General features: G+C 41.2%; 1 protein-coding gene across 3 annotated transcripts; it reads left to right on the top strand.

Moving 5' to 3' along the window:
• Positions 1-3,227: 3,227 nt before the first annotated feature.
• On the top strand, positions 3,228-17,670 carry BRD7 (bromodomain containing 7). 3 transcript variants are annotated; one of them, XM_065640802.1, is made up of 17 exons: positions 3,228-3,349; positions 3,801-4,009; positions 4,777-4,906; positions 5,294-5,351; positions 6,945-7,089; positions 8,392-8,502; positions 8,852-9,036; positions 9,859-9,982; positions 10,587-10,662; positions 11,447-11,554; positions 12,109-12,241; positions 13,121-13,232; positions 14,373-14,429; positions 15,272-15,383; positions 15,527-15,670; positions 16,109-16,252; positions 17,140-17,670. In XM_065640802.1, the coding sequence occupies exons 1-17, from the start codon at positions 3,301-3,303 to the stop codon at positions 17,202-17,204; spliced, it is 1,962 nt and encodes a 653-aa protein (XP_065496874.1). In that variant the 5' UTR covers positions 3,228-3,300; the 3' UTR covers positions 17,205-17,670. The 3 variants fall into 3 exon arrangements, with proteins under 3 accessions (XP_065496874.1, XP_065496876.1, XP_065496875.1); XM_065640804.1 differs by lacking the exon at positions 8,392-8,502; XM_065640803.1 differs by lacking the exon at positions 14,373-14,429.
• Positions 17,671-18,120: the final 450 nt, after the last annotated feature.

Genomic DNA, 18,120 nt, shown 5'->3' with positions numbered 1-18,120 from the left:
TGTAGATTATTTGAATGTGGAGTTTTTATTTCTAGGGTTTGCTTACGCCATATTTCCAAGTATTTTTCTATAGTAATAGTATGTAAGAGATTTTATTTTAATTAAGGTTTAAAATTGCAGGTAAGTACATGATTCTAGTAGATGGGCATATTAAACAGTGTGAGACTTGCAATAAACCTGACAGAACCATTCAGCCTTCTGAAGTCTGTAGCTCTGTCTACACAGCCAGTTCTTCTGCTGTGGCACCAGGCACACGTTGTACCAGGAAAGCTTTAGCAATCTCCGGTCAGCTCTGAAAACCCCCAGATTTCACTTTTACTGGCCAAAAGTATCAATTGTAAACAATGCGATTTCTTGTCGAAAAATACCATCTTATTTGAAAATATGAAAACAGGAAACGGGAAGTCAGAGCAAAGCCTTGCCATTTGATGGTGATATAACAAATAACTTTTCAAACATGTAAATGACAGCTGTTCCAAGTCACATCCAGCCTCTGTGTTAATTTGTAGGACATTCAGAACTTGCATCTTGCCTCTTTGCACAACTGAATTCCCCTGAAATCGGAAGGCTCAAGGCTGAGAAGACATAATGTACAGGAAGAGGAGGCAGGTAGGAGATTCCTTCAGTTTTCCCCTGGCGCTACAGGTAACAGCAGAGCCAGCTGCATATGAAGGAACATGGGCTCGTTTCTCAAGGAAGTGACAGGGGCCACCAGCAACGCTCTCAAACATCGCTGAGAAAGTCAGCATCTTCTCTTCCCAAGCTGAACTGTGCTTTGGAAGGCTGCACGAGTGGTTTTGAGAGGAAAGAAATACCAATATTTTAATTGGAAAGGAGAGCTAGAGACAAGGATGTGTATTCTAGGTACATGTGCGTGCACTAACAGTTAAGAAAAAGTATCTTTGATCCACGGGATGTTATTGAAGAAGACACCTACAAAGGGCAGCAAGATCTCACATGACTCGTTTGTGTATCATTGTCTCAAATTTCATTAAACTCAGGACAAGAGTAGTCAGGAAATTTCAGAGTAACAAATGAACAAATGGTCTTACCATATAACATTTAAAAGAAAAACCTCAGAAAGTCTGCCAGTCCTCTTGTGGGAATAGAGGATATAGCAACTTTTTTTTCATTCCATAAAATGCCCTTTAAACATTTATTAGTCTTGTACTTTCTACATGTGGCCACATCCCAAGCAAAAGGCCTCTACCTCTCACTGAAGTATGCTTAAGAATGTTCACTGCATGTGTAATAAGAGTATTAAAGGGTCCAGATGTGAATTAGAAAAACGACTGTGTCTATTATAGCTGAATTTCAAACTACTGGAGTAAGATCAAGCAGGAAAGTTGTGGTTTATTCCAGAGCACCACCCACACAATTCTCTGAGTAGGTTACCAAATGACAGTAAATCTAACTAGTAAAATGCAAAACAAAGCTGTCGCATCTGGTTAAATTCCCAGTGACTGAATAGACAACGGACAAGAGATTTTCTCTGCCTTCTCAAACTTCAAAATAAACCTTATGCAGATTTACAGCCACACATGCCATAAACTTCTAATTAACAACTATTATTTTCTTTGGCTATAAAATATCACATATGATCCAACAAACTTGAGAAATACTTACAGGACCATTGTATGGGAATAAAATTAAAGTTTCTTTTCTGAAATAGATGCAATTTATTTTTGCACTCAAAACTTTGGAGAAATGACATTTCAAGACATTACAGAACAGGTGATAGCAGAAAGCAATACCTACGGTGTTGTTGAAACAGCAATGACTTGTGGTTTAAGCATTATCAGCAAATGCACTATTAGCTTTGAAAGACTATATGAGCAGTGTTACATGTAATTTTGAAAACCATTCACTTGCTTTGGGAAGCTCTGCCAGGCAAGGCAAATGTGTTAACTTCCACTATTTCTAGGAGGTGCTTATTTCCATCTAAGTCACTTTTAAGCTGTAATGGACAACACACATGTATTTTCCTTAAATTTATAACCTGATTATAAAGGATTAGCCTTCAAAACTAGCGAGCACGTCCAGGCGCTCGGGCTGTAGGGCTGAGGATGCCCCAGCCCGCCCAGGCTCACCTGTTATTGCTGTTTGTCAGGGCACAGGACAGACATCATAGAACCATCACAGAATGTCCCGGGTTGGAAGGACCCACAAGGCTCATGGAGTCCAACTCCTGTCCCTGCACAGGACACCCCACAGGTCACCCCGTGTGTCTGAGGACGTTGTCCAGTCTCTTCTTGAACACTGTCAGGTTGGGGCCGTGACCCCTCCCTGGGGAGCCTGTTCCAGAGCTCCAGCCTGTCCCTTCCATCTGTACAGAGCTCTGTGAACTCCCCGCCCTTCCTCAGGCGTAACGGCCCCTGCTGCCCTCACTAGCACAAATTCAGGCACAGGTTCTCAAACTTTCGGGACCAGCAGGCTGCTGCTGCGGCCTTTATCCCGGGCTGAGGGGCACACCAGGCCGCAGCCAACCCCACCGGGACGCGATGCAAACCGCACCGCCAGCACCCCTGCACTGCTGTCCCCTCCAGCCACGGCACGGGAGATCCTGCAGCACAGGCAGGAGGATTTCGGCTGAATCCTGCCAAAGGCGCTGCCCCTGAGACCAAGGGTGGGGGACAAGAGGGACGGGGCTCCAGGCCCAGCCCGCCCGGGGCAGGGAGCGAGAGGGGCGGCTCCGCGGATGAGGGGAGGACCGGGCTTGTGAGGGGAGGACCGGGGCTGTGAGGGGAGGACCGGGGCTGTGAGGGGAGGACCGGGCTTGTGAGGGGAGGACCGGGGCTGTGAGGGGAGGACCGGGGCTGTGAGGGGAGGACCGGGGCTGTGAGGGGAGGACCGGGCTTGTGAGGGGAGGACCGGGGCTGTGAGGGGAGGACCGGGGCTGTGAGGGGAGGACCGGGGCTGTGAGGGGAGGACCGGGCTTGTGAGGGGAGGACCGCGGCTGTGAAGGGAGGACCGGGGCTGGGCCGGCCAGGCAGCACCTCCCTCGGGGCTGAACAAGGGTTGCTCACCACAGAAAACCGCGCAAACCCCTGCTCGCCGCGGTGGAGCGATCGCAGTTCCCAGCGCTGAGTCGCGGCTCCCGCCGCCCAGCGGACCGCCCGCCGCCCACTGCGCCTGCGCCGGCCGCAGCGCAGCCCGCCGTACCTCCGGCCCGCCAGGGGGCGCTGCGCGGGCCGCGCCCGCCTTTTCGTCGCCGCGTTCCGTCTCGTCCCGGCTGCGGCGGGGCGGGCTCCGCGGCACCGGCGCGGCCTAACCCGGGCGGGCCGGCCCGCCGCCGCCGCCATGGGCAAGAAGCACAAGAAGCATAAGTCGGACAAGCACCCCTACGAAGGTGGGTGGCTCGGGGGAGGGCGGCCGCAGAGCGGCGGGGGCCCCCTCGGTGCCGCCTCTCCACCCGCCGTGGGGCAGCGCGGCCCGGCCGGGCCCGCCCGCCGGTTTGAAAGTTGGGGGTGAGGCGGAGGCCGTGAGGGGAACGGTCGGGGCTCGGCCCAGCGGCTGTTCGGGAAACCGGAATCAGCTGCAGGAGAAACTTCTTTTCTGGGAGGTGCCGGAGCCTGGACAGGCCGCCCAGAGCGGGTGTGGAGGCTCCTGCTCTGAGACATTCAAACCCACCTGTGTGATCTGCTCTGGTGACCCTGCGTTAGGGGGTCTGAGAGATCCCTCCAACCTCAACCAGGCTGGGATTGTGAGAGAGAATGAGCTGGGGGTCAGTGGCAGGCCTGGGAGAGGGGTGAGAGTGCCTGTGCTCTGCCGTATTCACGTTATTTGTCTGCTGTCTTAAGAATATGTAGAAAAGCCGCTGAAGCTGGTGCTGAAAGTCGGGGGAAGTGAAGTTGCCGAACTCTCCACTGGAAACGCAGGACTCGATTCAAGCCTGTATGAAGACAAATCCGAACATGAAAAACACAAGGACAGAAAGAGGAAAAAGAGGAAGAAAGGAGAAAAACAAGTTCCAGGGGAAGAAAAGGAGAAAAGAAAGAGAAGAGTTAAGGTACGAATTGGTGCTAGTGCATTTTAGCAAAAAAAAAAACCAAACACTTAACTGTCTCTAGTCTTCACATCAAAAGGTGAGGAGATATGACTGTAGCTTGTATCCTTAAATTGGAATATACTTGAACTCAGTATATTGGTTTTACCAATTCCTTTTACCGTGGTACTTTTATTATAAAATGATGAGTGAAGTCATCTGAAACTTCTCATCTTTCAAAAAATACCAGCGAGTATAAGAGCAGAGAAAATTAAAAAGGGAGAAAAAAATTCTGTGTCTAAATAAATCCATTTATATAAAACAGAATGAGGACTTTACAAGTTCTTAATTAAAAAGCAAAAAATGTGTATTTCCCTCTGGGGGTTCTTGATGTGATAAGTAATTATAACACATTTCTTTGAAGCATTTTGGGTACCTCTAATTTTGAATTTCCTGACTATTTGTTACTAGTTTTTCTAAAACTTTCAAAAGTCATCTGAGGGGCTTCGCTATAGACAATTCTCTGTGCAGACAGCAGCGCTGAGTTGTTCCTGTCATGCTCTAAGTGGCTCCTGTCACATTTTTTTTAAAAAATGTTCTGTAATACACTGCATTATATATCTGAATTACTTTATTGTCCAGCAGATGGAGACAGTACCTGAAGGATACAAGACTTAGAAAATATTTTTTTTAAACTATGTTGTTTTGAAAAAGCCAGAGAGCATTACGTACAGTAATAACGCTGGTTTTGTAGGTTCCGAAAGCATCTATAACAATATTTTTCTTTCTAGGAGGATAAAAGAAAACGAGATCGAGACCATGCAGACAGCGAGGGAGAAGAAGAAATGAAATGTCAGACCCCCATCAGGTTGGAATTGCCACCAGAGAAACCATTGACGAGTACTTTATCGAAACAGGAAGGTAGGAATAAAAAATAAATTTATTTTGCTAATTCCAGGTTTATTTAATTGACTTACATTTTATTTTTCTTTGTTTCTATAGCAAGTGACTTGACTTTTTTTGCCATCTCAGTATTTTTCCCCATCTCATACAAAAACTTGAAATTATGTTACTGTAGCTTTACAGAATGGTACCTGTGTCAGAGGGAGCAGCATGTCAATTAAGACCAATGAGAAAATTAGATCCCCTACGTATTTTTTGGTTTTGCCACTGTATTCTTTTTATTTTTGATGAATTCTCAAGCTGCATCAGTTTTGTTTAGTTGACTTCTAATATCTTGAAAGCTTAGTACCTCTTGGAGTCAGTTCTGTTTCACAGCCTTTCTCCCCCCACTTCTTTTTGGTCTAGAGGTGGAGCAGACACCACTTCAGGAAGCTCTCAATCAACTCATGAGACAGCTGCAGAGGTAAATGTCTGTGCTACAGGCTTTCGGACCTATGGAATGAAAATAACACACGTGGAGGGAAGGGGCATATGAAAAGCTGCGTGAAAATATCATCGCTAAATACATTGCTAATGGGACTATTTTAAGAATTTAAGTACTAGTGTAAGAATGGAAACTTATAACTTCTTCTCAGCTTAGGCTTCCCATAAACACCTCCAGTTTCAAGTTTAAAGTGCTTTTAAAAACTTTCAAAAATAGGACAATTTTCCCATAACATGATGCTTTCTTTATAAGAACCTTTTTTCAGAGAGGCACAAGAGTTTGGAATGAACTTGCAAAAGCTTCTTTTACCTTGAGCTCTCTCATTTTTAGCATTCTTTACTATAAAAAGGAAGTACATACTTGAAAACTTAAACCATATTCTCTTACTGTCTTATTAACCGAATGTCTTTTGATTAAAACAATCAGATTTGCTGAATTTGTAGGTCTTTCAAGTAGTCAGTGGTTTAAGATATTCTTTCTTGACTTTAAGTATTAAGAAAGTTTGTGTGCCTTGTACGTACAAGAGCGGCTGAAGGGTCTTTACCTGTCTCACCCGATGGAGCTTGCAACTTTGTTTGTGAGTTTTCGAGATCTTGGTGTCAGTTTGAAGAAACTACCAACCATCAAAAACTGCATGTGTGTGTTTTGGCTCCCTTTGCGGTCGCACAGAAAGAAAAGCTGCTTGAAAAGCTTTGGAATCCTCCTCCCAGTTGGACGCTGTGGTGCAGGTGTTGCAGAATACCTGCGCTGTGTGCTTCTGCACGCTTCTGCAGCAACTTGAAGTAGAAATCCATAAATCATAACTAAGCCTCAGGAAAAAGGCTTGAAATGCCAAGTGTTTCTGTATTGTGTGTAGTAAGAGCGAGGAACATATAACATTGGTGTAGGAGGCCAATCTGGAGCTGCAGAGTTTGGTAAAACGCAAAACAATGAGTCTGAAGGAGAGATTCTCACTAGCTTATCAACTAAGCCTGATTCTAAGGAGAAAATACCAACCGTGTTTCATTTTAATGCTATTAGAAGCACCCAGGAACATAAGTGTATGTCAGAGATCACTGAAAGTCTTGTTAATAGTTTTTTATGTTAAAATTTCCCATTACATAACTTGAAAATTAACATAATCATAAATACACACGTTCTATCACAACTTTTAGCAACAAGCTTTCCCTGCCGTTAATTTCAGAGTCAGCAATGAATGACAAGTATACATTCTTATGTAATTTGTTCCCCTTATTTTTCAGTGACCTAATTATTATAGAACAACTTTTCGAAAAGCCAAAACTTGATAAAAAGGTGTTTGTGGTTTTTTTGTAACCTTGGGAACACAGGCAATTATCAGAATTTAGAACTAACTTCTGAAATACATTCGTAGCACTTTTTTGGTATATGAGTTTGCATATGGGATCTTTTCAACCTTCAAAAGTGAAAGATTATGCTGACACAAGCCATTTCTAGCTTTATGTTTTTTATTCCTTTTCAACTTAATCCTTTCCTTTCTATTTGATTCCAAGCTCAATATGTTCTTTGTTATAAGCTGAAACATAAAAAACCTGTCTTTTCATTTCTTAACAGAAAAGATCCAAGTTCTTTCTTTTCATTTCCTGTGACTGACTTTATTGCCCCTGGCTACTCCATGATCATTAAAAACCCGATGGATTTTAGTACCATGAAAGAGAAGATCAAGAACAATGGGTACCAGTCCATAGAAGAATTGAAGGTAATTCTATAACTTTTATTTTGACTACAAAGACATGTTCTGCTCAGTTCACTTGAACTCTAATATTTTATGAGAATATGAAGATGCCAAGAGAACCAGTACATCTGCCTGAATACATGTTTCTTGTTGAATTTTTGTGAGCAAATAAGTTCTGGAAGTGAAGGAGAAAACACTTTTGCTTTGTATATGTGCATCTCAAGAAGATGTGGATGGTTTCAGTTTTTATGCAAGATTAAATAGACTCTGTTGCTTTGTCCTTCAGCGTGTCATTGTAGATCTTAAGACTGAAAATGTAGCATTTCTGTAAGACAGCTCTTTTTTTTGAATGTATTGCCTCTCAAAAATCATGGAGTCTGGTGAATTATTGGCTTTGCCTGTTACTACTTCATGCTGTGCCTCCTGTCAGCACTGTGCTAACTGGGGTTTCCTAGTCCGGTAGGTGTGAAGGCAACTCCGCTGCTGGAGTTTGAGGGATTCAAGAGCCTGGTTTGAAGGCCCCTAAAGCTTTTAAAAAGCGTGGGGACTTGTTTTGTTTTCTTCAGAAATATCCTCTAGTTTTTACTGGGCTAGATGAGGACCCGAGAAGTGCAATTTGTAATTAGCAGTTGAACTTAGGCAGAGGTTTGTTAATAGTATTGGTCATATTTTCTTGCACATTCTTCTTTAGAGCTACAAAACTTGAGAAGAATATTTCCTGTTGTTTCAGCTGTTTCTGGCTAGTTTTTCATTTTAACTTTTTTGTCTTTGTAAATAGCTGAGAGTGTGATAGAACATACCTACTTATAGAGGCTCTGCAGTGAGTATAGAAGTGAACTTTCTAGCTCAGTCATTCAAGAAATGAACTTCAAACAAGCATCCATTTCTTTTCTTCATTGTAACTGAAACTTTGGTATATTCCATAAAATAGTTTAACTTTGAATTGCAGCTTGTCCGATTTTTAGCTATATTATCTTTTTTATGTTTTTTCACTTTGTTTTTCTTTTAATGACTGCTGATTGGTCAGGGAAGTGGCTAATTTTACCTACTAGGACTTCCATTACAACTTAAAAAACTACAAACAATACTGAACTCTTAAGAATACTTTCAGGATGTTTATTGGGGTGTTAGTTTTGAGACTCGAATCTAATTTACATACTTATTTCTGTTTAGATGCTTAATTAGATTTCTTAAATTCATTAATTAAAAATATTCTTGGAAGTTCTTTTTCCCTAAAGCTCAAGATGCTGCATTTGCAACAAGGATTTTAATACAGTATACTATAAAATTTTAACTTTCATTCCAAAATTATTAATGTCTGTACAGGATAACTTCAAACTGATGTGTACTAATGCAATGATTTATAACAAACCAGACACCATTTACTACAAAGCTGCAAAAAAACTGCTGCACTCAGGGATGAAGATACTCAGCCAGGTAATAGAAAATACAAACAAAAATACTAAAAAAATATGCTTCTTCCTTCTATTGTAACTTCTCTTTCATTCCACTTTTCTTACAGGGATCACATGAAAATTAATAAAAAACTCGCTTAATATCTGTCAAATGCTTGCACGTTAGAATTTAAATAGTGCATTGTTTTGAGGCTCATGCTTTAGTACTGGTACTAGATCAGTTATTGAAGAAATATTTGCATTTAATATTTCATTTTCTAAACCGCCTTTATACTTAACTATTATAAGAAAGAACTGAAATCATCCTCTATGGGTAGGTTAGGAAAAGATTCATCCAAGTAGCAAATAAAAGGATCCTGGTGTTGTTTTAGGAGAGAATTCAGAGCCTGAAACAAAGTATAGAATTCATGGCTGACCTGCAGAAGACCAGGAAGCAGAAGGACAAGACGGAACTGCAGCAAACTGGGGACGATGACAATGGTCCTGGGAGAGACAAAGGAGAACCTGTGGATGGTGACACCAAAGCGTCCAGAACACCTAGCAAAGACCAGAAAAAGTGAAGTATTATCTCCATAACAGTTACAGGGTACACCCTTTAAATGCGGCTGAAACAAGGTGACTTTTAGGGACCAGTGGATGGGGGTTTCTCTCTTTCTGGCCCTGCAAATACACTAAGACTTCAGTTCTAGAATCTTTTAGGATGCCATCATGTTTTTAATGTAGGTAACCCTGTACTGCTCACCAACTCCATTCCTGCAATTATTTTCTTTTTAATATCTGTTTCACATATGTAGTATTGTTTTGGAGGAAGCTTGCAAACATGACTTTTTAAACATTTTGGTACAAATAGCTGTGTAGCAAATTTCAAGTGCTTTTTTTTTTTTTGCATAGTAGTTGTATTTTAAACATGCAAATGAATAGCTATAGAACATATACTTCCTGAAATATCTTTTAATATCTTGAAATACCCCTTTCAATATCCTGAAATACTAGCAAATTTATTTTCACAGATTGAAAATACAGATACTAAAATTCAGAGTATCTAATCTATTTTACCAAAAATATCCTTGTTGGTTTTGTGGGAGTGATAACATAAAATCTGGCAACATGCTAAACTAGAACATTAGCATGGCTGAAGTAGGCTGAACACAGAGACCTTTACAGTTACTAACTTAAAAAAACATTTTCTGATATAAATCTTAGTCACGTGTTTTCCCCAGCCATATTAAATACAGTCTTATTATTTTTTGTTAGTTGTTTTATCTACAAAAGCAGTTTGCATAGTTGCAAAAACAATTTTTCCACTGTATTCTTTCATGATATTTAGCCAATTGGTGTCTGTTTAAACTAGTAATTAAGTTGTGTGTTTTATTCACAGGAAGGACAAAGATCTACTTGAAGACAAATTACGAAACAATAGCTCGGAAAGAGAACAAGAGCAAATTGATCGTATTGTTAGAGAATCTGGAGGAAAATTAACAAGACGACTTGCAAACAGCCAGGTAAATCTGTGTATTTGGTAACTCATTTCATAAACCAGGCTTACGTAGGACCTTATGTCAGCTGAAACTCAGGGTTTGCTTTTACTGCATTTTACGCAACTGATCATCTGTGTGACATTTTAAGGTTAGAAAAGAAGCATGTTGGTTCAGTGCATGCTGAATTGCTTCAGCAGAGCAAGTTCAGCTTAGATTTGCAGAAATTTTAGATAAGTAGTAGGTAAGGATGAATAGTAGGAACCTCAAGAAAATATCTCAAACCTGACCTGCAAAAAACCCTGTAGTTCTGAAACAGCCACGTGTCTGATCAAAGATCAGTGATGTTACAAGAGAAGAAACCCACTTTGGTAACACTGGGTCCATTTCATTTTCTACATGAAGTACATATTTTATCTCCTAGCCTCTGCAGAAACATTAATATTTATCATAATTTCTTGGTAAAGCTGTCTAGCGAAAATAAAAAGAGCAGTACTCGCTTCTGAACCACACCTTTACAAATTCCTTTCTGATTCCTACGGATAGGCCAGTTTCATTAGATGTGTTTATTAGTTTAAGGAACATGAATTTCAACTAGTATGTAAATTAAAATAATCTGATCTTATTTCAGTGTGAGTTTGAAAGAAGAAAACCAGATGGCACAACAACTCTAGGCCTTTTGAATCCAGTCGACCTCACTGCAGGAGGTAAGTTGGCACAAGCCCCTTTCACCTACCTGGTCTGCTGCTCCTTTGCTGGGCAGAGCAGCAAATGCTGGCCAAGACATGAACACTTCTCCACAGCCTGATAAAGATCTGGATTTAAAAAGCTGCAGCTGAGGGAGCAGGTAGATGGGGAGCAGCTGTGGCTGTTGTTAGGAGCAGCTGGAGGGAGCCCTCAGAGGCTGCTCCCTGTACAGAGCACGGACCCCAAAGGTCACACACGTTCCAGAATTGGCCACTGGGAACTGTCTGGGTCCTGAATCACCTTGTCATGTTATAGAATCATAGATGTCAGTGCCACAGGCTACAAGAGCGCAGGAGCTCGACTGTTTAACTGCCAGCTTGTTACAGAGCTGAACTGACCAGGGCTCCATCGACAGAAACCAAACTGAAAACTTGACTTCTCCCTTCCCCCTGCTTGTGCGGTCAGAAATGTCAGCAAGAATAACGTGTGGTCTTTCATGTTAAGAATCAGATCCTCTTCGATGATGCAACCTCTGTTAGGGAAGGACAGGAAGGAGAAAGACAGATAGTGAAAACTTAACATTTAGGTTAAATCTTCAATACTTAACTAGTATTACCACTTACTTGGTCTGGATTCCTCTTTAAGACTAACCACAGCCTTTAGTATATTGTGAAGCACATGCTTTCAGAGTTGTATCCTCTTTATTCTGAAGTTTCTGGCTACAAGTATGAAATTAGTTTGGAATACTTCCTGTGTCAACTGTATGCCTTCATTATTTTTCTATTTTGATACATCCTATTGTAGAACCGGGTTACTGCCCTGTGAAGCTGGGTATGACTGCAGGAAGACTTCAGTCGGGAGTTAATACCTTACAAGGGTTCAAAGAAGATAAAAGAAACAAAGTTACTCCAGGCAAGTGATAATTTTTTTTTTTTTGAGATATAAATCCTCCTTATATAAACAAAAACTGTTGATGTTATTGCTAGCACACAAATAGTTTGGAACTAAGGGTTTTTTTGATGATAAAACACATTATTGCATGTATCTATCACACAACTCAACAGTACATCACAAAGTCTAGCTTAATTTACAGGTACAAAAGGGGAGGCATATTTAATAAAATGTTGAGAAGAGGAACTATCCCAGTTAGATAAAGGTTTTTGCCGGCTTTGAAAGAGCGTAGTGGGGGGGCTGAGAACCTGTTACTGGCACCAGACTGAATTTTCATATTGTGTTAGAGCACACAGGATTGTTAATAAAACATTCCTAAATAAAAATGCATTTCATGTAGATGTTGCTAAAAAATGTTACAGTGTGAACACATGGTACTCTGTGAAACTTTGTTTTCACCATAAGAAATATGTTCCTAAAAGTTTCTTTTTGGGGATTGTCTTACAAGCCCTTCTCATTTTTGCCTGATAACACGCATATCAGAGGTAATAATTAGTACTGTTGTTATTCATTAGTGACATACTTGAATTACGGACCGTATAGTTCCTATGCTCCGACGTATGATTCTACATTTGCCAACATAAGCAAAGAAGATTCTGATTTAATCTACTCCACGTATGGGGAAGACTCTAATTCAGGATCTTTCAGGTAACCAAACAAGGGGATGTGTATCACAGCTTTCCTGTACAGCTGCAGTTACGTGCAGCTCTCTGCTGTTGAGTCATGGCACTCCTGTCTTTACAGCCTACCGTGTTTGGTTGCTTTGTTTTAAGAAACAAATACTTTAATAAGAGAATTTGCCTGTAAAGTGAAATTAGCCAAGATTGAAGGATTTTGGTGCTACTGGTGCATAAGAACACACAGTCTAAAACATATTTATATGACCAACTCTGAAGCACTCGTGTTTAAAGGCAGAAAAATGTTGAGTGCTACAAATATTTATACAAACCAGATGTTTTTTGACATTAATGAACTTAATTAATGCCTCGAGTGAGACACATCTTTGTTAATGTCATACTACTGTGGTCATAGTGGGAAAGCTGAGTCTAGAGGTAGTGATTCCCAGTTTCATTCTTAAATAGTCTGTATACTGCTTGATTTTCCTATTACTTACTACAGTAAAAATAATTAATTCTCATTGTTTTTATTATTCTGGATCATAAAAATTTCAGAGCTGAAGTCCTTTTGTTTTATGAGAATCTCAAAAATAGAATACACAGTGGTATAAATTCACAGGAAATGTGGGAACACGTAAGTACAGTGCACATGTGAAGTGTCCGTGCCAGTTGCTGTCCCTTGGATGCAGCCGCCCGAGGCACTTTACTGTTCCTAGTCCTTTGGTTCTTGTTAGGAATCTGACTGGGTTCCTCAGCTACAAAAGGCACTGATAATTAAGCCATTTAGATAAATTCTGTGCTACTTTTTGTGGGTTTTGTGCTGTACATATTTGGGTTGACTTTACACAACTCTTTTCCTTTGAATGTTTGATATGAGAGTAATTACCTTAACTGTCCTTTGATATTTTAGTATTCATGACTTTCTGATGAAATCCCAAGATTATCCTTTCTTAATGGCTGACAGTTTGCTTGACGTTCTCACTAAAGGAGGACATTCTAGAGCTCTCAGAGAACTAGAAACGGTAAGAGAGGATTTGTGTCCTGTCCAGTCTTGGTTTTGGCACACGAGCTGTAAAGCTAAAGAAAGATGATGGCTGAGCCTGGTGATGGGCTCCCTTTAATTATTTGAAAGTGAAGAGTCATCTTTTTCTCTAGTGGATGGAGTTTCTGCGGAGGAATTATTCTGACTTGTTAATTAGTGAAACATGAAAATTAACAAAATATTATAGAGCTAGAGTCACGCATTCTTCCTCTGCCTGCTCTCCCACTTCCATTAGCACTAGCGCCTTATCAACAAGCAGTTGTTTAGAAATGAGGTGATCGTGGACGGGCTTTCTTGTTTCCATGAAAAGTTCATCATGTTCCTGCAGCCACTGCTTAGTTCAGAGGAATTACTAACCAGGTTTCCCATTTACTTGGTGCAGTGCTTTTAAACTCAGCTATGTGCTGTGTAAAAATACTAAACAGCTACTCCTCAGATTGTGAGATTTCAGGACCGCTATATGCCAAACATGACTGGAATCCAAGGGGCTGATCTGATCTTAATTAACAATCCAAGAATTAGTTGAGAATCTCCGCAAGACAGTTCCTGTTAACTAAGAGTCTTGATGTGAGTTTCTCATTGATGTAAACTATTGAAATAGAGAGATCATACCCTTTTACTAATGGGTCAAATATTAGCTAAATTAATACTAGAAATAGTTGATGGATCAAAGCTCAGCTTTTAGCCCCAGCTTGGACCTTTGCTTAGCATTACTGGGTCAGCTCTTTTCTGTTACCAATAGTGACACTGGCTTACAGGGTTCAGCCACCACTGTTGCAAGTGTTAAGAGAAATACACTTACATTGAGAAGCAGAATAACATTTCAGCCTCTAATAATCATCCTTTCTGCCCCCCCCGTAACTAATCTCTGATGTGACATCCCTGGGGAAAAGCACGTGGACTTTGCAAAGAGCAATAAATGTGCGCTGTAAAAATGTATTAAACATTAATATCCTAAGAAAGCCCTCTAAAAATAGCCACTTTGTGACTTGGTTTACAGAGAAAGGTCATTACGACATTGTACATTCACGTCACTTTCAAAATACTGCATTTTGTAAGGTTTTTCTTAAACTTAAAGATGAATTTTAATGCCTTCTTGAAAAATCCTTCCTCTGTTCAGCCACTGGAGGAAGCTGAAGGCCCACATGAAAGAAGCGAGGCAGTCAAAGATGTAAAGGTAATTTTTTTTCTGTACCAATAACTACTCTAACCAACCTGTCTAACCCCCAGTTATAAAACTGCCCACAACTGTCAGGCCTGTGCAGCAACACTGAGGCTTGGACGAGCTGTAAATACGCTGTGGGACAGGGGCCTGCTCCTTTGTGGGCGTTTGGAGAGTCTCCACAAAGTCTTACACAGGACTATACATCAAGAGAACTAGAAGAAAATGCTATGTATTTTTGTTTGTGGTTGTTTAACCTTGTGTTAGATCTTCTGGTTGTTTTATTCCCATCTTAATCTGATTTGATTTAACATTAACTTGTAATAGAAGTGTAAAATATCCCACAATACATGGCTGTCTTGGAGAAGTTTTCTCAAATGCCTTGTGCCCCTGTGAGCACACGATATAGCTCTAAAAATCATTCCACCCAGAGCTTGTTATAGCTCTAGGGAAAGGGCTGCTCCCCCAAAGCCTTCACCTGCCACCGATTCCCAGGCTGCTTTTGAATTTTGGCCTCAAATCCTTAGACAAACTTTGGTTTAGGTGAGCTCAGGGAATTCCTTCTTTATTTTCTTAATTTGGATGCTGGTCTTAAGTTACTACAGGTAGTTTGTGCCTGCCCTGAGTGCTTTTGGCAGATGCGATTTGCCATTTGAGTAGGAAATAGAACAGTAAACTGAGGAACTGTAGGAAGGCAAAAGTTTCACAGCGTGTCTTTTCAGCTCTCTGCATGTTCACTTTTTTTGTAGAGCACACTAATTTTAACTGTCTTCTGATTTTCCCCAAACAACTTTGTTGTTTCAAAGCTGATCTAAACATTACCTAAATTATTACCTGCTTGTTCTTGGCTTTTTTAGATGATGGAAATGGATCTTGCTGCCAGGTTGGACTCTGTGAACAACGACAGGCTCACGGCACTGAAAGCGGTCACCAACTTCGGCATGCCTGTAGAGGAGTTTGATTCGGAGGGTGAGTTGTCTTGGTACTTGCATTTCTGATACGTCTGTAACTGCTTCAGTTTCTCAATCCATTCAGCCTCACCGTATTTTATATCATAACATAAGTAAATATACTCTCTTACCAGTTAGGACTTTCTTCTCTTCATCTAACAGAGGCTGAAATCTTCCAGAGGAAACTTGATGAAACAACAAAGCTGCTGAGAGAACTCCAGGATGCTCAGAATGAACGACTAAGTACAAAACCACCCCCGAATATGATTTGTCTCTTGGGTCCGTCTTACAGAGAGATGCACTTGGGTAAATACACGTTTTTCTGATCATGCTTGCAGAATTGATCAGTCCCAGCTTGTATCATGAATGTTTAAGAGTTATACTGCAGAATATGTGCCCTGTTAGGCCTAGAAGATTAATTTATTTTCTCTGTAAAGCTAGATGAAAGTTTTGAACACTAATTACATGTATTTCCTCCTTATTAATAAATTTCCCTAGAACTGATGGAGAGTTTACTCTGCCATGGCACAGACTACAGCCAAACGCCTCAAACTCCATAGTTTTTACAGTGTCTTTGAGCAGGAGTTGCTCAAGTATTACCAGCTTCTTGTTGTAAGGCTAAGCTTTATTCCAGGTTTGATCCAGTTATCGGTCTATTTTATTATACCAATTAATACTCACTAACTTGTGCAATATCAGCTACAGCGTATACAGCATATAAATACAGCCGCTTCTCTTTTCTAGCGGAGAGAGTAACCAATAACCTGAAAGAACTTGCGCAACAAGTGACTCCAGGTGATATCGTCAGCACATACGGAATCCGGAAAGCCATGGGGATTTCAGTTCCTCTACCTGATGCGGAAGACAGCTGGGTAGATCTGACAGAGGGTGAGTACACAAATAGAGGTTGTAGCATCTGCTCTGCTCTAACAAAACCACATCTGCAGATCGTTAGACTGGCTTGTGGTAGAACTTGGTTCCAACTTTCCGTTCTTCTGCCCTTTTCAAAATTCTGCTTCTACCAGAAAGTTGCTGTGCTTGGTTCCAGACCAAAATCAATCTTTTGGATGTGTGGAACTTTGCTCCAACTACACGAAGTACTTATTTTTCCATTCATCTTGGAGCTTTGCCAGATTTTAAAGCTTGGCAACCCATTCAATTTTAGTTTATCCATTTTAGTGTGAAGTTAGAGTTAAAACCCCTCACTTGCTACAAGGAGGACACGATGCTTCCTTCTTTGCCACGCTTGTGGCTGGGCACGCCCTCTGCTTCCTGTGGCCAGCGGCACTTAAACTGAGCCCATCCAGCCAGGATCTGCTGGACTCAGGAGTCCGGTCCTTGAAAAACCCTCAGTGCCAGACCCAAATCTCCCACTCGTGGCACTGTGAACACACAGCCAGACTTCGTGTTTGTCCCCAGTTTCTAAGGCAGGTAAGAATTTGCTTTGAAGAATTGTAATTCACACAACAAACTTAATGTGTCGTTAATAAAAAGTTTCAGTTAAGATTTTGTTTACTGCAAAGAGCAGGATTACAGCAGGAATTCACTTATCAAGGAAACTGCTCAAGGAATTTCCATTTCAACATTCTTGAGCGATTTCTTTTCCATAGCAGGGCACAAGTGAGGCTGCGCAACAACCAGCTGAGCCCTCGCGGAACAGACAGCTCACGCAGGCCCAGCTGCATACATGACTTTAGGCTTATTCTATTGTATTTGCATTTTTTCATTGAGAAGTTCAATACGCTAATGGGCCTGTATCTGCTGTGAACTTGCAGAGTTTCAAGAACCGAAGAAGCCCGTCGCCATCCCCGACACCCAGGGTGGGCCTGTCGCCGTCTGAAGCTTCAGCTCCGTTTGTTTGAACTTCCTTGAGGTGCATTCACCGGACATGTGTATATTGTGTGTTAAAACTACTTTTGTTTATTAAATTTTGGAACTGATGACATTTGAAATTGAATGGTTTGTATGAAGAGTTACTTCTGCTACATAAATGCACTAAATTATTCTTTTTGCATTCCTTATTATTTTAAAGCACCTCTGCAGCATTTAAGTTTTCCTGGATTGTTAAGTGTCTGGAAAAGTTGAAGTGTAAGTGAAAATGTGCCTATATATGGTGCTGGGACTCAACCAAACATTTCTAAAAGCAATGTATAGACTCTGTACCTGAATTTGGTTGGGGCAAAAACCATTAGTATCTGAACACACAAGTTTCCCTTTTTAAAATTACTGTGAAACTCTTACGATCATGAGGAAGAGAAATAAACTTTTTAAATAAAACTGATGTAGCCTGATGCATTAACAAAAGAGCGGTTTTGTGAGACTTTGTGGATGAATCTCGCAGGGAAACAACGCCAACTGCTCATAGCATTCTAAAACTCGAGAGCGAGACTAGAAATGTGACGGTAAGGTGAGACTGACAAACCCACTTGCTGCCAATAAAAAGATCCCGTGAATATAGTGCAGTGAACTCTGAGGCACAGGTTCTACCACAGGTGTCCTGCAGTAGTTTGAAACGTTGCTCATTTTACCCCGCGGTTCCAGCGTAACCTCGGACTCCCCAGGAACAACGTGCAGCGTTTCAGCTCCATCCCATCGGCCACTGCTCTCGTGCGCGGTGGGACTGAAACAAAGCAGTAATGTTAAGGTTAAAGCCTCATCGTGAATTCCACCCCCTGCCCCCCAGCTAACGGCCAACATCATCCTTCCACTCCCTCCCCTCCAAAACCAGCTGCACAAGTATTTATTTAATTCATTTT

This window comes from Caloenas nicobarica, chromosome 9 (assembly GCF_036013445.1).
Source record: "Caloenas nicobarica isolate bCalNic1 chromosome 9, bCalNic1.hap1, whole genome shotgun sequence".
Lineage (NCBI taxonomy): Eukaryota > Metazoa > Chordata > Aves > Columbiformes > Columbidae > Caloenas > Caloenas nicobarica.
Note: the sequence above shows the minus strand (reverse complement) of the source record. Positions and strands in the feature narration are given on the sequence as shown.